At 56.8% G+C, this 21,096-nt stretch overlaps 3 protein-coding genes across 9 annotated transcripts in view; all 3 read left to right on the top strand.

Moving 5' to 3' along the window:
- Window positions 1–3,085, top strand: part of PRR35 (proline rich 35) — an 11,534-nt gene extending 8,449 nt beyond the window's left edge. For all 3 annotated transcript variants that reach the window (XM_016136729.2, XM_036226006.1, XM_016136727.2), the window contains one exon: window positions 220–3,085. In XM_016136729.2, coding sequence (XP_015992215.2) covers window positions 220–853 — 634 coding nt within the window. In that variant the 3' untranslated portion in view covers window positions 854–3,085. The remainder of the gene's footprint in view (window positions 1–219) is intronic.
- On the top strand, window positions 2,493–5,716 carry NHLRC4 (NHL repeat containing 4). Its single transcript, XM_016136730.2, has 2 exons — window positions 2,493–2,523; window positions 3,078–5,716. Exon 2 carries the CDS (start codon window positions 3,208–3,210, stop codon window positions 4,048–4,050), a length of 843 nt encoding a protein of 280 aa, XP_015992216.1. The 5' UTR covers window positions 2,493–2,523; window positions 3,078–3,207; the 3' UTR covers window positions 4,051–5,716.
- On the top strand, window positions 4,558–21,096 carry PIGQ (phosphatidylinositol glycan anchor biosynthesis class Q). Of its 5 annotated transcripts, none has more exons than XM_016136726.2 (12): window positions 4,558–4,671; window positions 9,178–9,876; window positions 12,103–12,234; window positions 12,388–12,508; window positions 14,535–14,661; window positions 15,001–15,154; window positions 15,297–15,408; window positions 16,239–16,319; window positions 16,934–17,048; window positions 18,691–18,752; window positions 19,630–19,826; window positions 20,314–21,096. In XM_016136726.2, exons 2-11 carry the CDS (start codon window positions 9,188–9,190, stop codon window positions 19,780–19,782), a joined length of 1,746 nt encoding a protein of 581 aa, XP_015992212.1. In that variant the 5' UTR covers window positions 4,558–4,671; window positions 9,178–9,187; the 3' UTR covers window positions 19,783–19,826; window positions 20,314–21,096. The 5 variants fall into 5 exon arrangements, with proteins under 5 accessions (XP_015992212.1, XP_036081898.1, XP_015992211.1 ...); XM_036226005.1 differs by lacking the exon at window positions 4,558–4,671 and adding an exon at window positions 5,818–5,948 and having other exon boundaries at window positions 16,961–17,048; window positions 18,694–18,752; window positions 20,314–21,093; XM_016136725.2 differs by lacking the exon at window positions 4,558–4,671 and adding an exon at window positions 5,819–5,948 and having other exon boundaries at window positions 16,961–17,048; window positions 20,314–21,093.

The raw sequence follows: 21,096 nt of genomic DNA, 5'->3' as shown, positions 1-21,096 counted from the left end.
AGGGTGGCTGGGCTCCCGTCTTCAGGTCAGTGCCCGGGAATATAGGGTTCAGGTCACAGAGAGGACACTGAGACCAGAGAGCTAACCTATATGTCCTTTTGGGTTCCCGAGGCCTAGGCTGGGGTGATAGGCTGGACAGGGGGACATAATGGGAAGTGGGTCAAGGGCTGGGGGCACTGGGGGGACAGCACAGCCTCCTGACCAGCTCCTTCCCCTTAGCCTGCGGATTGGCCCCTCCGTGATGCTCTGGCCTGAGGACAAGGAGCCAGGCGACCCCAAGACCATGGACCCTGTGTCCCCCCTGCCCCAGCAGCCATCAGGCCTGGTGCTGGGGGGCCCTGAGCATGTGGGTGAAGACCTGACACGGGTCCTCGGCGACTATGCTAAAGTGGAGCAGCGCCTGGGGCAGTTGGCACCTGCCAGGGGCCTGGCCCCACGGCCTCTGCGGGAGCAGTTGGGCAAGATTCGCCAGGAGCTGCTCACCATCCATCAGGCACTAGAGTGGGCTGTGAGGCCCTCAGACATGCCCCTGGATCTCTCTGTGAAACGGGCACCCTCCAAGGTGCCTGAGGTACCCTCAGGGGCCTGGGAGCAGCCAGAGCTGGGCCCCACACTGGCCCAGGGGACCCCTGAGCCACCCAGAATGCTAGGCCCCACAGTGGCCGAGCCTTTCTCTAGCCATACCACCAAGTGTGAGGCTGACTCCAGTGTCCCACCACCAGGTCTCCCCCTCCAAGCCCCAGATGACCCTATTATTCCTGGAAGTAGCTGGGGACACCGTGGCAGGACTGGGGGCTCCTGGCCCCCTGAGGCTGCACCTGGCCTGCAGAGTCCCCCAGGTGCTGAAGTCTGACTACAGCTCCTGCTGCTACCTCTGTCCTTAAATGACAGGGGCCGTTTCCCAACCCCATGCCCACTGCCTGGCCCCCTACCTGCCTCAGCCCCGGGGGTGAGGCCTGGAGCCTGCCCAGCATGCCCGTGGACAGACCCCATCCGCCATAACCGTGGCCTGTCTCTGAGGCCACACAGGGACAGCAGAGAGTCACGGCTTTTTGTTGATCACAGTTGTGGGCATTAAAATAGAAGCCACCTTCACACACCCCGTCTGGGCCTCCTCCTTCCCTTGCTGTTCCAACATCACCACTGGAACACCTTTCCCCTGGGCTTCCCTGGGGTGGGTAGAGTCTGGGAATAGAGTAAGGGACTTTCCATCAGAGGGGGCAGAGCAAGGAGAGTTGGGGAGGCAAGTGCCTTTGTCTGGGGGCTGGTCAGGCCTGTGTTTCAGCACATTGGTGGTGGGCAGGGCCCTCCGAGCATGCCTCCAGCCCTTGTCTAGTAGGGCAGCCCTAATGTCACATTCATGCTGGAGGCTGTTCCCACTGTGGTTAAATGATGCCCCCATATTCTGTGGCCCAGGGCAGTTCACCCAGGGTGGCCTCCACTGGGCTCCCGCCAGTCCCTGCAGCCATGATAGGCATCAGATAGCCTTCACAGCTCACTGCCTTCCTCCCACCTTGGCAGGACTTGGCCTTTCCCACAGGCGGGGTGGGGGGCAAGTAGGGAGCGGTGCCCAGGGGACCCTTGGACCCAGCTAATCATTTCTTTCCCTGGGAGCTGGCCACACCTCTGTGCCCACTAAGGAATGGCCTCTGGGAAGGCAGTTACTGCCTGAGCCTGGCTCCCCAAGCTGGGCCGGCCAGGCTGTGGCCAGTCGGAGCAGGACCTGTGGCTGTGCCATTAATTGCACTGGGCAGCAGATAGCATCGGCCGCCTGCCCCACCTCAGGGCGTTAAGAAGCAGTGTCCAGAGCAGGAGGTACAGGCTGGGCAGGTGGGGAAGTACAGAGGCTGACCCTCCTTCCCCCAACCTTCCAGGGTCTTCCTAGAGGGGCTACAGGGAGCTGTGAGCTGAGTTAAGAGGTGGCCAGAGAAACTCCAGGTCCTGAGTTCTTGGCCTCCCATTGGCTGGCACCTGCACCTGTCTACCACTCCCCAATTTCTCATCAGATGTGAGCCTGGTCCTGCTGGGGGGGCACCACCCCAGCTTTACAAGTGTAGAAATGGGATCAGAGAGACAGGACACAACCTACCCAGTCTGGGGGTGGGGGGACAAGACGGACCTCTGGAGGGCCTTGACTCTGGATTCTGGTTCTGGTGGGGGATGGTAGGTGGGGTTGCCTCACCCTCAGACATTTCCTCCTGGCATTGCAAAGGGGTAGGAAGTTGTGGGGCCTCCCTAGGGAGGGTTCGGCTGGGTTGACCATGAGTGGCATCCAGCAAAGCAGGGACAGCAGGAAGAATGTCTTAGAGGCCAGTGCAAAGGTCCCAAGGCAGAAATGTAGCAGCATTAGGGAGTCCCTGGGGTTTAGCAATGAGTGACAAGATTCCATAGGGCCCATTAGCTCTACCTGTCCCCTCCCATCTCATCCACATCAGGGTGGCCCCTCCCACTCCTTCAGGTTCTAGTTTCCAACAACAGAAGCTGCTACAGGAGCAGATAGCAGGGCCAAGGGCCTGGTCCCAGGTAGGAGACCCTTTCTACTGGCCTCCCTGGGTCAGGGTAGGCAGAGGGGCCTAGGACAGGACTGCTGCCTCACCCCTCAGGGGTTGGAAGTCTCCAGAGTCTGTGAGGGGGCAATGGGTAGGGGCTCGGGCTGCCCCCAAGATGGGTCACTTTCCCTGCCTATAAAAAGGAAGGGTTCCATGGGCAGATGAGTTGAAGAAACACTGCTTATCTGTCACACCCTCACACCTCTACCTCAGGACATCTCAATGCCTATGAGCTCATTCAGGCCTCAGAGCAAAACCCATGGCAACTTTCATGAGTCTATGTCTCCCAGAATTGTGTTCCAGGACATCTGGGAAAATGGGACCTAGAGACACAGTTCACTATTGGGCTTACTGGCTGGGACAGACTTCCTGGTGGAAATGAGTTCAAAATCCAGTTCTTCCACCCCCACCTTCACGCTTCAGTTTCCTCATCTGTAAAACAAGAAGACATCAGTACTGCCTGAAAGGACACAGGGGGACCGAGGTAACTGGTGCTTGAGGTACAGTGGGACATTCTTTCTCTTGCAGCCCTAAACTTGGCCCAACCACAGAAACTTGTCTCAGAGGCTGAGCCCACCCACCCAACCTCTGGCCTCCTGCTCTGACCTCCTGGGCCTCCCCCATCAGCTGGCCAGCTGGCCCCAAAAGCCTGTACCTCATGTTGGACCCACCTGGAGACCTCGCTCATTCCTGGCAGGCCCGGCTGCTCAGGCAGATCCCAATGCCTGCAGGGGCTGGAGGGGGCCCCCGGGGCCTGCACTGCTCCCCGGACGGCTTGCTCTTCCTGACAGCTGGGGCTGCTCCCTGCATCTATGTGCTGGACCTCGAGGGACGCTCCGTCTGCCACCTGCCCTGCCGGGTGCCAGGGTTTGGGGACTTTGTGCCAGAAGACGTGGCTGTGACAGCTGCTGGGCTTGTGGTGGTCAGTGACCTTGTCCACGGGGCTGTCCACGCACTCCAGCACACTGCCCGAGCCCCCCAAGGATGCTGGGTGACAGTGGGCACCTTCCTGGCCCCCCGTGGACTGGCTGTGGATGCATTTGGCCGCTTCCTGGTGACGGATTATGTGTCTGGGGCTGTACACAGCTTCACATTGGGCCCCGCCTTAGAGCAACTGGCCCCAGCCTCCATGCTAGGTCTAGAAGGCCCCTGCTGGGTGGGCCTGGGGCCCAACGGAGGCTTTGCAGTGAGTGAGGAGTTCGGGGATGTGCAGCTGTTCGGCAGTGCCCGCCAGCCCTTGGGTTCCCTGGGTGGCCTGAATGGGCATGCCTTTGGCAGCCCAGCAGGTGTATGCACTGATGCAGAAGGTAGTGTTATTGTGGCAGATGAACAGCGACGCCAGGTGACCTTGTTCCCCCGGGGTGAATCACCCATCTGCTTGGTGTCCAAGGGGCTCGGGCGGCCCTTAGGTGTGGCCTGTGTGCCCCAGGGCCAGCTTGTAGTTGCGGACGCAGGGGACAGCTACATCAAGGTGTACCAGTACCACTCAGAGCTGGCCTGACCTGGTGAGCTCAGATGGCAGCAGCCCTTTTACTGTGCATGGGTCCAGCCACCAGGTCCCCGGACCACTATTAGAGGAACGTTCAGGGCAGTGGAGTCCTCCAGGGCTGCTGGCCATACCTTCCTGAACCTGCACATTTGCTGAGCACCTAGTGTGCCAGACCCTTGGCTAGCCTCCTGTCTTCCTCTTGGAGAGGATTCAGACTTCATCAGCAGCCACAAATCAACTGCCTCCCAGCTTCCCTTGCAAGGTTCACAACCTCCAAAGTTGGTTCTCCTCCATGCCTCAGTTCAGTGTGCCCCAGAGCTCCCTGCCCCCATGTCCACTCAGGCCTTGGCCCTGCTGGCTCAGGGCCCAAGAGGCCTGAGCATTGGAGCTAGCAGCTGAAGCCTGGCAATCTTTGGCATGTTGAGCCAGCTTCCAGCATTTACCCAGGCAGGATCTCTGCCAGGTGCCTCAGCCCCAGCCTCCTAATCAGACACAGGCATGCAGGGAGGGTGTGGCTGGGCTGGGTCACACTAGGCTGGGTGGCTTAGGCAGGGGTTCAGCCCCTCCCTGTCCCCCATCCTCAGAGACACCCCAAGTTCTGAGCTTCCTGCAGCTTCTCTCAGCCCAGTTGAGGTAAGGGGGATGCAGGGGGCTTCCCTGGAAGCACCATGGGGTGGCACATAGCTGGGTTGAGAGCCTCCATGCCCCTGGCCACTTCTCCCATTTCTCACAAGCTATCTGATCTTTTTTTTTCTCCTCTGTGAACCAACACCAAACAGCTCCAAGCTCATGGATGGGGGTACAGCGAGGGTTCTGGGAGGTGGTCAAGTCTAGGAGAGCCTTCCTATGAGGACAGACTCCTGCTACTTAAAGACAGCGGGGAAATGAGGCCCCAAAACAGTAGGGAGGTGTAAGGTTACTCAGAGTCTGGGACCCAGCCAGGCTCCTAGTTCTAGCTAGGGGTTTTCAGGAGGAGGGGACAGTGCTTGGTCCGCCCCTGAGAGCTGGTGAGAGGGTGCTCTCCCGTCTATCACCAAGACATTGGGGTCTATGGTTTAGACCATCACCTCTGATAAGGTTTCCTCCATATGTCCTCCTGGGCCCTGTGGGTGGGGGGATTAAATGGGTCAGTGTAAGGAGGCATGTGCAGTAGGTGTTCAATAAACATTAGTTGTTGCTACTGGTGTTAGGGGTATTGTTCCCTGGAGCAGGAGGGGCTGGGGACACCTCCTGATGCTCAGATCAGAATGTTGAAACTTCTGAGCTGATCTTCCAGGGCCCAACAACTTCCTAGCCTACTTGTCCCTAGGGGGGCCTGGGTGTGCCCCTCTGCAGAGACCAGCTAGTGAGGAGCCAGGCTGGAGCTGAGGAGGCAGCTCTTTCTGGGATCCCATGTAGGGCCTGGGAGTCCTTTCACCCTGGGAGGGTAGGGGCAAGGCAAGGTAGAAGACCTTCACAAGCCAGGTCCATTGGGTTCCTCAGATGAGGAAATTCTGGGAGGTTGGTAGCTGTGGGGGATTGGAAGGCAGGAGTGCTGGGGACGCTGCGGATGTACTGGAGGGGAACAAGGACACTGGGGGGACCAAGGATGCAGCGGGTGGTGGTGGAAGACAAGGACGCTGCGCAGAGTGGGGAACGAGGGCGCTGAGCACACAGGTCACTGGCTCCAGGGACGGGAACGTTGAGTGCACGGAACGCTCGGGCAAGGCCGGCGGGCAACCCGGGCGCCTTTGGGGGCCGGACCGTCGCGCGGCAACGTTGGGAGCCGGCGGAAATGGGGCTTGTGTCCCGCGGCACGGCCGCAGCGTGGCTGGGGCCCGCGAGCGTTGTCGTCCGCCCAGGCACGCCTGACGCGATCCCAACCCCATCCCTACCCCGCCGCCCAAGGGCGTGGCCCTGGGGAGCAGCCGGTGAGCATTCGCGGGGAAGGCCGGCGTCCGTACGGTGTGACCTTGGGGAGCCGCCCCTCCCGGCTCTGGGCCCGGGGCTTTGGGCCCCGACTCCCCGGTCGCGGAGGCACCTGGAACAGGCGAGGGAGCGGAAGGGTCCCCCGGAGGCTTCTCCTGGGGCGGCATAGGCCTCTTGCTACTTGGAGCTTCTATCTCCTCGTCCCTAATATGGGGATGCGTCCAGCCGCTGCCCAGGGCAGGCCTGCGGCGTAGGAGGGGAGTGAACGGCCCCCGCCAGCCCGCTGGGCCAGGAGCCCGTTCACCCAGATCTGGGAGGATCTGTAGCCAGGCCGCCTGGGTGCCCTTGGCAGGGAGTCTGGTCTCAACACCTGATAAAGTGAAGGGCCCGCGCCGGTTCCCTTTGATCCATCCCAGCTTGGGCCTTCTGTGGACTCTTCCAAAGGGGATTCAGGGTCTGTGGAACTGGCTGTCAGCACTTTATAGTTGTCTCTGACTACAGTAAAGGGCAAAAACCAGAATTCTCGATTCATGTCCATTCTTCTGAAATGAGAAGGGGAAAAGCACTATTCACAAAATGTGAAAAAAAAATTAAACACAAAAGATATGGAGTAAAAATGTATTCTTGAGAGCTATTGAGAAACAGTGATGAGGAGGCTTCACAGAGGAGGATGTAAGCCAGAGAGATGTTCCTGGCCAGGGAACATCCTGTGTTTTCCCCCTGGAATCAGTTGATGCAGAGGATGAGAGGGCAATACAGCTTCTACTTCATAAGGTAGACAGGCTGATCTAGGAATGGGCTGATTCATAAGGGAACTGGGTGTCATTTTTAACAGAGGAGGTTTTTTCAGGAGTGTGCCCTTGTTGTTGTTGTTTTTTAAATTTCAGTCTTTAAAGATGTGCACATTGCCCAAGTTACTGCCCTGCTTTCTCCCATCTGCACCTCTGTTATCGATTGTCTGCTCTTTCATCTCTTTCTGGCCCTCTGATCTAAGCAGACTTCTTTGTGTTCATTACTCCCAGAGGCTGAGGTGGAAGCGAGGATGGGAATTTGCCCCATAATCTGTTAAGAGTTCTTTCTCACTACCCCACGGATAAGAACATCAACTTCTGCCCTCTGCTCTTAGACATAAGGAGCTGCTGCTTTTTCTTTTCTTTATTTCTTTTTTCTTTCCTTTTTTTTTTTTTTTGGTAAACTTTGTAGATAAAGCATAATACACACAAAGAAAATGCACAAATTTTATGTGTACAACTCGATTTTCCCCAAAGTGAACAAACACATGGTAACCACCCTCCTGAGAGCATGTTTGCTATTAGGCAAGTTGTGTTTCTTTTCCGACAGTAGCCATGGACAGTTTTCCTTAGCTCCTGGGAAAGGGGTCCCCAAGCAGGATGTGATGGTGTCATTTCCTGACATGATATTTCCTGACAGGCTGGCACTGAGTGGCTTGGACTGTACTGGTTGGTTCACCAAGCTAGATATGCCTGGTCCCTCACAGGCAAAATTGCTCTGTACCTCTCACAATGCCATTGGAAGCAGCCCCTGTAGAATGGTCAGGAAGACAGGTTGGCCCTGGATACCCTTGAGGATGGCCACAGCGATTTGGCCTGGGGCCGATGTCAGGCTCCAGGCTATCGCCTGCCAGAACCCACTGTTAACTGCCCTCCTTGGTCACTGGGGGAGAGGCATTTTGAATGGTGCTGCTGCTGCTGCTGCTGGACTCAGAGGGACACCCACAGCTGTGAGAGGACCCTTTTACAAGCTGGCCAGGAAAGGCCTCAACCCTCCAGCCCCAGGCTGAGCTGCCTGCAGAGGAGGAAAGCAGCTGCACCAGTGGCTTCTTAAGGCCTGGGTGTTTTTTTCTGTGTGAGGCCCCTTCCAGAACCCCCTGACCCTCAGGTAAAGGCTCCCTGTGCCTCCTACAATGTCACACTGCCTCAACAGTGTGTGTCCCCAAGGGCCTGGTAAACACTGGGGCCCAGAAGCCCAGACTCAGTCTAAGGCCTATGTCTCTCTCTCAGGGTGGCTGCTCTGCCCATTCTGCTGATGAGATGGGGGCAGTCAGTGTCTGAGAAAGGGCATGTTCCAAGGTGAATGCCCTCAGCACTGGGCTAGATGATGGCCTGCTGCCTCTCAGGCCCCATCTTGGAGGGGCTGAGATGGAAGAATGAGGTGTGTGTTGAGAAATCCTCATTCCCAGTGAGCTTACTTCGGGGCAAGTTAAAGCTCAGCGTCTCATAGGAATTACAGCCACTCAGGCTGTTCTTGCTGCTCAGAGGCCTTATAAAAGTAATGAGAGGCTAGAAAGGCTTGCTTCTGTCATCATGAGAGAGGATGTTGGGGTCTCTCTAGGACTGGTTAACTTCTCCTACCTGCGTTTCTAGGTAGTTACCTGGTTGGAAGGATATTTCCTGAAGGAGGTACTCTCTGTGACAAGAGGAAACACTCACCTCTTGGTACCCCTACCCTGATGTGGACGAATAGAGCTCCGAGGGCAAGACCTGCACAGCCATAGGCTGGAGGGTCAGAGTAGAAGCAGAAGCCCAGTGAGAGCTGAGCCTGTTCCCTGAGCTCCAAGGCTCCTCCAGGGGTCTCAGTGGGCAGGAGGGTGGGTTTGGGCATCAGGCAGCTCCCCAGGCATCTTCTGAGATGCCAGTACCAGTGCCCACAGCTGCCAGAAGTGTGCACATGTCTAGTTTCCCTCAGCCAGCAGCAGTTTGTTTAAATTTTTATTTTTATTCTTGCAAGTTTAGTAAGTAAATCAAGGTTCGTTAGAGTTTTAATTTGCAGTTAATGAGATTGTGTATTTTTCCATGTGCTGCATGTAAAAACGAATCAGCTTTTTTTTAAAACAAAAGTTAAAACCTTTTGTTCAGCTCCGCATACCCCGTGAGTAGCACTAAGTAGGTCATGTAACCTTGTCTTGTTTCAGACTTCTTCTCTCTGAAATGGGGGAAAGCATTGATTTGCCTCGGGGTTGGGGTGAGGTGCAGATGAGAGCTGCACCTGTGGGAGATGGGCAGCTGGAAGGCCCCTCACCAGCCTTTTTGACCAAATTCAAAACCGAGTCACCCAAACCTGTGGGCCCTGTGGCCATGTGGACGTGTCCATCACAATGCCTGTGCCATACATTGGCTATGGCCTCCAGCCACAGAGCTTCTAGCCACCCTGGGGCCATGAAGGTATAGTGGCAGCAGCAGCTCTGAGCTGAGCCTCTCTTCTTTCTTCCAGTGTCCCCAGCATGGTGCTCAAGGCTTTCTTCCCTACGTGCTGTGCCTCAGCAGACAGCGGCCTGCTGGTTGGACGGTGGGTCCCGGAGCAGAGCAGCGCCGTGGTCTTGGCTGTGGTGCATTTTCCCTTCATCCCCATGCAGGTCAAGGAGCTTCTGGCCCAGGTGCAGCAGGCCAGCCGAGTGAGCATAGCCGTGCTAGGCACCTGGTGCCACCATCGACAGGAACCTGAGGAAAGCCTTGGCCACTTCCTGGAGGGCCTGGGTGCCATCTTCTCCCATGATCCCTGGCTCCAGCTGTGCCGGGAGAGAGGCAGCAAGTTCTGGAGCTGCAAGGCCACCCGCCGGCAGGTGCCCACTTCCTTTGGTGCCCCTGGCGAGGACCAGGTCATGCTCGTCTTCTACGACCAACGCAAGGTGCTGCTGTCCCAGCTGCATCCACCTGCAGCCCTGCCTGACCGCCAAGCTGGGGATGCCACAGCCAGCGCTGGGGGCCTGGCTGCTGTCTTCGACACGGTGGCTCGCAGTGAGGTGCTCTTCCGAAGTGACCGGTTTGATGAGGGCCCTGTACGGCTGAGTCACTGGCAGTCGGAGGGTGTGGAGGCCAGCATCCTCGTGGAGCTGGCCAAGCGGGCCTCAGGACCCATCTGCCTGCTGCTGGCCTGCCTGCTGTCACTTGTCTCAGCTGTCAGTACCTGCTGGTAGGTGTCCCTGGGGCCAGGGTAGGAAAGAGTCAGGCTCCTGAGTCCTAGATTCACCCCTCAGTGTGCAGCGTGGGGGCATGAAGGCCCGGACAGGCCCTTTTGAGACTTATGGCTGCCTTCCATTACCCCACCTCTCCCAGGTTTCCTCCCTTGGTATCTCAGAGGATGTTCTGGTGGTGGCTGCTATTCTGGTGCCCCTCGCTCCTGAGGAAGAGCCAGGTTTCCTGGCAGTGTCAGTGGTTGTGTGGGACCCACCATATAGGGGTACTGTGTGAACCTCAGACAGCTCCAGCCCCTGAGAGGGAGATGAGACAATGGACAGACTGGGTTGTTGTCACCTGAGGGGTGGTGTTCGCCCTGCCTGGGAGTTGTCTGTCCTCCTGAACACATGCAGGCTTGCCCGCTTCCCTGGCCCCAACACCTGCAGGAGAAGCAGCCCCGGAGGCCAAGGGAGTATGTCCACTCACTGACAGCCATGGGTGTGGGCTGGTACTCCCCAGCCTCAGCCACTCTCTAAAATCACCCGGAACACTCCTGGCTGTGGGCCCAGTCAAAAGATTTGCAGAAACCCTTGAAGGCCCTGGGGAATGCTGGGGCAGCACCAGGGTGTTCTGGCTACTTAACCACAGGGTCTGGGGCTGAGCTACAGGGGCTCCTTTCTCTGCGAGAAGCAGTCTCCCTGGTGAGGAGCACCCCTTCTCCTTAGGTCCAGGGGTTCAGGCACCCCTTCTCCTTAGGTCCAGGGGTTCAGGTTGGCTAGATTGAGGACTGACCCTGCATAACCAGGGGTTCCAGGAGCACTTGGGTCTGTCCTGGCAGAGAGCCCTTGGCAGCTGTGTATAGACAATGCCTTGGGTTGTGGGGGCTGCCAGGGGTGAGATTTTGGAGCTTCATGACTCTCTTGGAAAGAAGTATGTGAAAATGTGTCTGGGCCTAGGTGCAGTTCTGGGGAGAGAAGGTTCTTAGCATTTATCAGCTTTCAAAGCACCCGAGAAAGGTTGCTCGTATGCCCCAAACATGGATTAGCCCATCCGTCAGATATTCATCATTGACTGGTGGTGGTTACAGTACAGGGATGTTCACATGAGGCATGGCTGTTACTGTGCAGTAGCGAAGGCCCCTCCCTGCCCTCACCCCACGGCAGGCCCAGGGATGCTGTCGAGGCCCATGCTGCCCAGGGCTGGTCTGAGCCTTGAGGAGACTGCTTTTCTGGTATGGGTCTCTGTGCATTTGTGTGAGGCCACATTCCACTTGATTGGAGTTGAGGAGGGAGGAGTGTATGCTGAGTGCATTTCATTTTTGGAATTGGTTTAAAGCCACTTGGTTGGAGATAGAGCCTTTAAACTAGAGGTCTCCAATCTTTTTAGCACCAGGGACTGGTGCTCCTATGAGAATCTAATGCCTGGTGATCGGAGGTGGAGCTGAGGTGGTGATGCTAGTGCTAGGAAGCAGCAGCAAATACTGATGAAACTTCGCTCACTCTCTCCCCCAGCCAGCTGCTTACCTCCTGCTGTGAGGCCTTGTTCCTAACAGGCCACCGACCAGTACCGGGCCTGAGGTTGGGGACCCCTGCTTTAAACCTTTCAAGGCTGAGACCTCTTGAGGTCACTTCCTGAGAGTCCAAGTGCTCACTAGTTGGTGGCTCTGCACTTTGCACGGGCCTTTTCTTTCTCCTGTCAGCAGCAAGGCCATGAGTGGAAAGGGGCTCTGGGCACGCCTGAGTTGTGTGTTGTTGCTTTCTTCACCTTTGCTTTCAAGCATCAGTGTTTGGACGTCTGTATAAGTGTCTCAGTGCTTCCTCCACCTGGTGAGAAATCAGTCTTGTTGGGCAGCCAGGGCAGCCAGGGCAGCCCAGAGACCCTTGAGAAGGGTCACCCATCCAGCAGGGCAAGGCACTGGGTGATGGGACAGTGTGTTCTCTCTACTCCTAGGGTGCAGGTTTACCCTGGGGTCAGCGCTTTGTGAGACAGTCAGGTTTCTAGTTAATGGTTATGAATGTACCATGAGCCCTGCTGGGCTGCCTGTCTGGGTGCCCCCACCTGTGTTCCTGCCCTGCTGAGTTCAGGAGTGTTTGAGGGCAACAGGGCTTTGGACTGAGCCTGGCCTGGCACTTCCTGTCTGCACAGTGAAGGATGTTGGCAACACTGAGGTGGCCTTCACTCCCTGACTGGCAGGAGAGTTCTAGGAAGAGGTGAAGGCCCATCCTTCTCTGCTCCTTTGCAGGGTATTTAAACTGTGGCCATTGTCCTTCATCTGGAGCAAGCTCTCCACATGTGAGCAGCTGAAGCATCGGCTAGAACAGCTCAAGCTCATCTTTAGCCCCCAGAAGGCCGAGAACCCCTCCCAGCTGATGAGGTACAAGGTCTGCCCTGGGTCTCCTCTGCAGCAGCCAGATGCCCCACAGATCCAGCCCCTTCTCCACCCTATCTCTGCACCAAATCTATATGTGCTGACCCTTTCTGGCCAGGCCACCCTCACCACCCACTCCCGTTGGAACCCTCCCTTTAGGAAGGCCAACATCCTTGTCTCCGTGCTCCTCGATGTGGCCCTTGGCCTTATGCTGTTGTCCTGGCTCCATGGGAAAGACCGCATCGGGCAGCTGGCTGATGCCCTCGTCCCTGTGGCTGACGTGAGTTGGTTGGGATGGAGCCAGGTGTGGATTCTGGCACCTGTCTCCAGGGGTTGGGGTGGGCCCTGCCTGGGGGTAGCAGAGGCCCCTAGCTGGCCAGAGCAGACCTCATCACTGACCCCAGACCAGTCCCTTGGGAGCTACTATGTCTCACAGGGGCTGCAAAGACTTGGTCCTGCCAGGTGCCCATCCTCTCACACTGGGTCACACTGAGGCACCTGGCCTCCACTTTTCCTTCCTGAAGGTGGCTGTGTCTGGGGGCCACCTTGTCGTAGAGGCATTTAAGGGGAACTCACCTCCCCCTGCCAGGCCCAGTGTCATGGGGTCCCTGTTGCCTCCCCCAGTGTGTGACTGTTTCTGCTCTCTTGGCTCTTTGGAGTAGCTGTCTTTTGGCCTAGGTCCTCTGCATGGTCAGCATCACGGAAACCTTCCGTGTGTTCCAGGGCTGTCTGTGTGCAATTGAGTTCTGGCTTCCTGTTTCAGTGGTCATGTTGTTCTGTGGTTCCGGTGCTGAGAGAGGCACCAACTCATCTTCTGTACAGACAGACTTGCCCCACATGTCTAGGCAACATTTCCAGGGCCTGGGTGCCACTCCCCCTTCTCCCCACCACAGTTGTCCTTCCAGTGTCCACTTGCTGCATTTCTATGCCGGCTATAAGCCTCAGCTTCTCTGCCTCTCTTCCTCAGAGCCAAAGGCCTTGTCACTTCTGTTGGGAGCTTGTCTTCCTACTTAGGGCAGTCCCTCTGGTCCCTGGGGCTACTCCCACGCCTCGCAGGGGCCTCCTGTGGTCAAGCAGCTGAGGCCTGATTGGGCAGCTCCTGTGGGCTCAGCCTCTGCTGGTCATCATCGGCATCTATCCTTGGGTGTTTACTGGGCCTGCTTGTGCCTGGGCCACACCCTGTGGGCAGGCGCCCTCACAGGCCCAATTTCCCCATGGCTTTTTGGGGTGTCCTGGCTAAGAGGAAGGAGAAAGGAGGACCTGGAGGTTGGAAGGGGACTCGGCTATTTCACCTGCTCATCTATACTCTGTCTGTTGGCCAGCTTCACCCTACACCTCCCTTCTGCAAAACTGCTCAGAAGTATAAATATTTAATTTAAAAATGAAAGCCTCTTCCTGCCGCCAAGCTCTTATCCTTTAAATTTTAAATAAGCTCTATTTATAAAGAATGTTCCCCCTTCTCACTGCTCCTGATATGGCTGAATCCTTCACACAGGGTTGGGAGATGCAGGCAAGGAGGCAGGAGAAGGGGGTGATGGCAGAACTCTGACTGTGGGGCAAGGGTTACTCCTGTAGCCTCAGCATTGGTAATGACGCAGAGGGGCCTCAGGGCCTGCCCAAAACGGCTGGCACAGCTTCCAGACCTTGGCTTTCCTCCAAGGGCAACCAGGATGCTGGTCAGCTTCTAGAGAAGCTGTGAGTGTTCCTGTGACATCCCTGGCTCTCACTCAGCATTGATCTTGACTCTGAGTTTCCATCTGTCCTTTCCTCCAGCCCTCCCACCTGCTACCTGGGCCCCTGACAGGCTTGACACCATCACGTTCACCTGAGGTCACCCACTCACGGAAGGCCTAGGCCTCTGCTATGGCAGGTGGTGGAGTGGGTCCTTGGCAGAGGAAGACTGGGTGAGCCCATGGGCTCCCCTTCCAGGATCATGGTGAGCCTGGGTCTGTCTCACATCCTGGTGCCTGGGATCAAGGGCTTCTGTGAGTCCAGCAGCTAGAGCGGTGAGATAGGGGAAAAGACACCTCATTTGAACGTTGACACCCGTCATGGGCATGCATCCAGTGGGCCAGGGGCAGACTATCAGCCTTGTAGGTCATGCTGATTAGCCCCACATTCCAAAACATTTATGAAGAGGGGTTTTATGGCCAGACAAGTGTGTTAAACCTTATGTGCCCATCATCATAGGAGATGGCAGTCCAGACACTTGGAGAAGGTAACTGAGTTCACCTTTGCCCTGTGCAGATGGGCTGGCCATGGTGGGGCCCAGTTTATAGACAACATATCCCTCTGTGTCCTCACAGCATGTAGCAGAGGAGCTCCAGCATCTGCTGCAGTGGCTGATGGGTGCACCCGCTGGGCTCAAGATGAACCGGGCACTGGACCAGGTGCTAGGCCGCTTCTTCCTGTACCACATCCACCTGTGGATCAGTGAGTGCTGGCAGCTGGGCAGGCCTAGGGGCTTCACCTGGCTCAGTGACCCCTGACTTGGGTTCTGAAGCCTAAACTCCCAGGGACACAGGCCCTGGCCAAGCAGGGCTGTGGGGCCCAGACCTGGTGCTTTTCTCTTGGTCCCTGCTTCCTGCCTTCTCCCCATCCTGGGTATGTGGAACCCTTCTATGCTGGATTGGCTGCTCTACCAAGGAATAGCCAGTGGCATAGTCTGTCACACATAATTTCCTGGAGCCTCAGGTACTAACCACAGTAAGAACTTGGCGAGGACCAGGATCTTCTTGGGCAGCCGCTCAGAGTCAACCCCTATCCTCCCAGGCTACATCCACCTCATGTCACCCTTCATTGAGCGAATCCTATGGCACGTGGGCCTCTCAGCCTGCCTCGGCCTGACGATCTCCCTCTCCATCCTGTCGGACATCATCGCCCTCCTCACTTTCCACATCTACTGCTTCTATGTCTATGGAGCCAGGTGGGTATGTGCTTCCTGCCCCTGTAGGCTGGCCTAGCACAGCCCTCCACATATTGGTTGCCACAGACAGGCTCCTGGGGCTGGGCAGGTACAGGTTTGGCTTGGCTCCCAGGCCTGCCCCTGATTGCACCCATGTCTCCAGGCTGTACTGCCTGAAGATCTATGGCTTATCTTCACTCTGGCGCCTGTTCCGGGGAAAGAAGTGGAATGTTCTGCGCCAGCGGGTGGACTCTTGCTCCTATGACCTGGACCAGGTACTGGGCAGGACTGTAGAGAGGAGCACCCTGGCTCCAACGAATCAGCATGATCTACAGGTTACCACTCCCAGCTCCAGTCCAACTGGCCCCTCTGAATGGGCTTGGCCATGGAGCCGCTTGGGCACCACATGGGCGCAGCTATACTCCTGTCCTGTAGGTCACCTGCCACAGGGTAGACATCAACCCTGGGAAATGTGGGGAGTCTGCAAGGGACAGGGTCTGTGTGGGGCTTTTAGACAATACAGAACCCTGCCCTAGGTGGGCAATAGACCCTGCTCTCAAGAGGCTGCTGGGCCCCAGGGACTCACTGAACTGTGAGCACTAGAGGTGACCTGGGCAAAAGGCGTGGAGGTGACCTGTGCAGTGGGCCTGGAGTAGACTTTGACAGTGGGCCCTGGAGGTGACCCAGACAGTGGGCTTGGTTGGCTCTGGCTCATCTTATTAGTTTGTTCATACCTGACACACAGACCCTGAGTGCTATCCTCAGGGCATTTTTTTTCTGCCTAATTTTCACAACCCTTCTGTCTTTAGTGTGTGTGGCTATATACCGAATTGGCTGGTCCTCTGTCCCCTGATCCTGTCTGCCATGTGTCACCAAGTCTGGAGAGCACACAGTCATAGCCCTCCCAGTACTGGAAAGAGCTGTCGAGAGTGGGCTTTCCCAGGTTATCTCAGGAAGCAAGTGTCCCACCAGCAGGCATCCCATTTCTCCTTAGTTACAGGACGGGCCTGGTGGGAATGGGCAGCAGGGGTGTGGCCAGTGCTGGTGGCTGTCATTGACTTGGGGTTCCAGTTGATGCTGATGTTGATATCCCTTCTCCCGGCAGCTGTTCATCGGGACTTTGCTCTTCACTGTCCTCATCTTCCTGTTGCCCACCACAGCCCTGTATTACCTGGTGTTCACCCTGGTAAGCCATAGGGGGCTCTGAGTGTGGCACCTGCCCAAGGGGCTTTGCTCACAGTGCTTAGAATGGTCACTGCCAGCTCTGCCTGCCAGCCTGCCATTCATGAGCAGGCCATCATCCACTGCTGTAAGCCATGTGGTGTATGGCTGTTCTAGACTCTCTGGGCAGTGTGGTGGGCCTTGGAGTGGGTAGGGTCCTACCCTGGGGGAATACTACCCATTGCTGTAGGACATAGTTGAGCAGAGGGAGGACAGGACCCATGGTGGGCGAGTCACAGTGGTGTTCTCCCCTTAGTGGCTAAAATGGGGTGGTTCGGACAGCAGGAAGAGAACAGCACCTAGGTGGCTTCCACCAAGAGGCCAGTAGCTCATTTTCCTGGGTTGGAGCACCATCTCCTCTGACCCGTTGGGAGGGCTGACCCTCCTGCCTACTGCTTCCCTGCCTTCTCATGCTTGGGCTCAGGTTCAGCATGGGATTCATGATCTCCCAAGGCTCTTGAGTCCCTGGTCACCCTACACTGTGACCCAGGACCCGTTGGGCTGCTCTGCTATGGGCATGCCTGTGTGGCTCTGGCCACGATCCCAGCTCAGAGGCCCTGAGCACCATCTGTGCTGCAGCTCCGGCTCCTGGTGGTCACTGTACAGGGCCTGATCCATCTGCTCGTGGACCTCATCAACTCCCTGCCATTGTATGCACTTGGCCTCCGGCTCTGTCGGCCGTACAGGCTTGCAGGTAGGTCTGTGTACTGGGTGTAGGGGGGTGCATGCCTGTGGGCCCTGCAGAAGCACCAATTGCACTATGTGTGCCTCCTGCCTGGAAGTGGTGATGGGTGTGAGGTGGGTGGGCAGGGAAGACAGAGACCCTTGGTCCTAGGGTATCTTCTGGACCAGCTGCCTGAAGTGAGCAGGTGGGAGAAGGCTCAGGTAGTGCTCAGGTTCAGAGACCAGAGAAATGGCCCTTCCTTTTTTTCACCCTTTTCTGTGACAGTGCGAATAGCTTCCCTGAGATCCATAGTGGCATAAGTGGTATCTGAACGTGGCTCAGAGAAGATGTGTCCCCATGTAGTTGTGTGGGGCTGTGTGTGCCTGCTGGTACCTCTCAATCTTGGAGGGTCAGGGCAGGATAGAGTACGCTGGACTGACTGGATCCATGTGACAAGAGTGCCTTCTTGCCCTGTTCCCAGCAGATCACTACCTGCTGGGACAACACCCCCCATCCCCTGTGCAGGCAGCTGTCCATTTGCATGCTAGCTATATACTAGCATGCCCCTACATGCCCCTGAGAGAAGGCCACTCCCACTGCAGAACTTGGGAGGCCAACTTAACTGATCACAAGCTTGTGGATCGGTGCAGGGACTTGGAACATCTCCGGGAGCTCAGGGAGTTCCAGTATAGCACCTATCCAGCAGCTGTTCAAAGTGACCACAGCCCCCAAAGTGACCACAATGCCCAGGAGGCCCTGCACCCAGTTTGAAGCTGGGCAGCTTGGGATATACCCCGTAGCTCATGATGGCTCCTCCCAGCCAGCTCAGAACCGGAGGACATGAATATGAGTGTTCCACAGGCTTTGGACCTAAAGGCCGCTTGCATCCAGCAAACCCTCTTTTCAAGCCACTTTCACCACAGGTGACCGGGCCAGGGACCCATCTATTGTGCTCCCCATGCTCATTCAGCCCTGAGCCTCCACCCACACCTAAGAATACCAGGATAAGGCAGGTGGAGAGCTGAGATGCAGTACCCTCCTCCCCCAGACCCTGGCTCATGGCCAGAGCAGAGTTGTTTCAACTTTACATGAAAGGCCACAGATACCTCTGTCTCCTCTCTTCTTCCCTGAGTTTGCCTTGGGGCCTCTTCATCAAAAGATAATTAACTCCTGTTTCTCTTTTCAAAAAACCTTCCGTCTGGAAATCCCCAGGCTTGGGGGTCCAAACTGCCGGCCAGGGGCATGGTGGATCTCAGTGGGTCACAGAAATTGGAAGACATTTAGGATAGCTGCCACCCAACAAGTGCCTGTTGACTCTGTGGGGAAACCTACATCTCATCAGAAAACACAGGCTATGCCCGCCACCCAGCTGCTCTTCCCTGTTGGCCAGACACTTGTTTTTTTCTTTTCAGTGGAGTTGTGCAGGCGACTTTGACAGCAGCCCAGCAACCCACTCAGAGAGGCAGAGGGGAAGGATGGGAGGGGCAGAAGAGCCCAGGCAGCCCTCTAAGTGCTGCCCAAAGAGGAAGGGGCCTTCACTGCCAGAGCCCCTCTGCCCACACCTGCCTCTGCTGACACAAAGAGCAGGAGGACTGATAGGGGCTGTCTGATGAGCCCCGAAAGCCCTGTTGGGCTACCACTCTCCCTTATGGTTACTTTGTTCTCCTTGCAGCAGGTGTGAAGTTCCGAGTCTTGGAGCATGAGGCTGGCAGGCCCCTCCGCCTCCTGATGCAGGTGAGGCCTTTGCGAACACCTCACACTGCTGCCCTTGGACGGACCCCATGCCCTCTATGATGCTGTTTATGTTCCAGGGCAGCTGGGGTCAGGGTCCCCTGTGCTGTCCTAGGTGTGAGGCATTGCAGACCCTGGGTAAGATGCAAGCAGGAGAGCCCAGCAGAGCTGAGGGGCAGGGCCCAAGGGGAGACTCCCTCATTCCCAAGGCCTCTGGGCACCAACCATCTGCCTGGAAACTTCCCCAGCAGAGCCCATGGATGGGATCCCCTGCATAGTGTCAGATGCCTTTGGCTGCTTTGGCCCTACATTCCTGTCACCTTCCCTGGGCCCCATGAGTTCTTGTTCTAGGCAGAATGACATGGATTTGATGAAGGCATTGGAACATACATGTGTTTTCTCTTGGGCTCCTTTATCTGAAATAGTCTTGGGGGCCCCCAGCCTGCAGGAGGGATCAGCCTACTCGACGGGTGACCCATTGGGTGACTCACTGGGTGCCAGTGTCAGGTCCAGGCAGGTGGGATTGGCCTGATGGTCAGTGGGAGAGGTCAGATGCTAAGGCACTCAGGACCCTGTGTGGTTTTCTCCATGTGCAGTATGTTCTGAGTCCTACCTGAGGAGGCTCCTGGGAGCTGCCTAAGTCCTGGAGTACAGGGGTCTGCACTTTGCCAGCCCAGCCACCTCTCTTCCCTGCAGCTTGCCCAGAGTAGAGCATTCCCACCCGAGCTGCTCATCTACCCTGTGGACCACAGGCAAGAGCACATCTCTCATGGAGCTGGCCCTACTCCACAATTGTCCAGACCAGAGACCCCCGCCCCCCCAACTCTCCATGAGGGTTTGCCAAGCCCAGAAAGCTCAACCCCTGCCCTTGTGCTTCCAGATAAACCCCCTGCCATATGGTCGTGTGGTGCACACCTACCGCCTCCCCAGCTGTGGCTGCCACCCCAAGCATTCCTGGGGCTCCTTATGTCGCAAGTTATTCTTCGGGGAGCTCATCTACCCCTGGAGGCAGAGAGGGGACAAGCAGGACTGAAGAACCAAGGCCACCAGCATGCCCAGCACCACTGCATGACCAAGGTCAGCCCTCCACCTTGCCAGGGTGGCACTGACTATTGGGCAGTATGTGGCCCTGTTCTCTGCCTTCCTTGCCCCCAGTTGTTAGGGAATTCTGCAGGCCCTGCCAGGGCCTGCTTGTCACATCTCCTCCAGACTCTGAGCCTGAAGTCAAGGTCAGTGGGTGGTAAGCAGGAGAATGTAGGGGTGGCCAGCCAGGTCAGCCAACTCGTGTTCCATCATGAACACTGTTCGCCTCAAGGCCTATGTTCGATCTGTTGTGATGGCACTGTTAGCCTAAAACCTGCCTGCCCCCTTCAAACCCAGACCCCGCCCAGGAAGGGTTTGCAGAGCCCCGCCTCTGCCCAGTGGGATGAGCTGGCAGGTCTCCCTGGCTGCTCCACGGTGACCCCACCCTGTCATGGGGTGGGAGGACCCCTCCCAGGTTTCACTCAACAGTTCTTGAGACTCTGATCCCCAGGCTTCTCCTTCCTTGGGGGTTTTTCTACAGATGAATTCCTGGGTCCCTGACACCTCCCAGCTGCCTCAGTGGAGCAGTGGCCAGCCAATCTGGGGGATCCAAGCAGTTGCTGAACACTAGCCTACACCAGCAGCTCCAGTGAGCCAGGGCCCTTCAGGAAGCTGGATGGCCGTGCCTCACACACTGAACTGCACAGGATTACTTGTGATGCTTCCTGGGGAGATTGCTTTGCAGGAGGAGCCACCCACAGGTCTTTGGGGAATCCTGTGTGAAGCCAGACTGCATGGGGTGCCCGGCGCTGCCTTGCTAGAAGCTTAGTGCCACCTACCCAGCTACCCAGTTCCTGCCCTGCACCTGCCCTGTGCCCCTGCAGCAATAGACCCCTTGGACAAATCTTCCACCTTCTCTCACTGGCTTCTTGTGGAAGCAGGCTGCTCCTGGGCAGATGCTTTTATGGCCCCAGGGAGTGGTCTTGGCTCTAATGTTGCATCTGCCTGCTGGCTGGCTGCAGTGTCTATGTGGGTGTGAGCCCTGGAATCCCCAGGGGGAGGAAGCCTGAAGACGTGACGGTATCACATGCAGTTTGTCATCTTGGAATTGGAAACTGTTCTATAGGCAGTGGGGGGAAGTGCTCCTTGTTTATTGTGGGCTCTTGGGACTATCTGCTTCTCCTACCCACACTCCTTGGCTGCCAGCCACAGTGTGGGACCCCTGGGGAAGTCTCCACCAGCTCAGTGTCCACTGGGACTAGTCCTGGCTCTGCCTTTCTCTGCTGTGACATTAAAGCCTCGCATGTGTTTGAGTGGGCCACTC

This window comes from Rousettus aegyptiacus, unplaced genomic scaffold, assembly GCF_014176215.1.
Source record: "Rousettus aegyptiacus isolate mRouAeg1 unplaced genomic scaffold, mRouAeg1.p scaffold_m13_p_8, whole genome shotgun sequence".
Lineage (NCBI taxonomy): Eukaryota > Metazoa > Chordata > Mammalia > Chiroptera > Pteropodidae > Rousettus > Rousettus aegyptiacus.
The sequence above is the reverse complement of the archived record's forward strand: the minus strand, read 5'-3'. Positions and strand labels throughout refer to the sequence as shown.

Excerpts from the sequence above, each read along its gene's own strand:
- PIGQ (XM_016136726.2), top strand. The coding sequence starts at position 9,188 with ATGGTGCTCAAGGCTTTCTTCCCTACGTGCTGTGCCTCAGCAGACAGC. Across the intron at positions 9,877-12,102 it reads TCAGCTGTCAGTACCTGCTG|GGTATTTAAACTGTGGCCAT; the intron begins GTAGGTGTCCCT and ends GCTCCTTTGCAG. Across the intron at positions 12,509-14,534 it reads CCCTCGTCCCTGTGGCTGAC|CATGTAGCAGAGGAGCTCCA; the intron begins GTGAGTTGGTTG and ends GTGTCCTCACAG.
- NHLRC4 (XM_016136730.2), top strand. The coding sequence starts at position 3,208 with ATGTTGGACCCACCTGGAGACCTCGCTCATTCCTGGCAGGCCCGGCTG.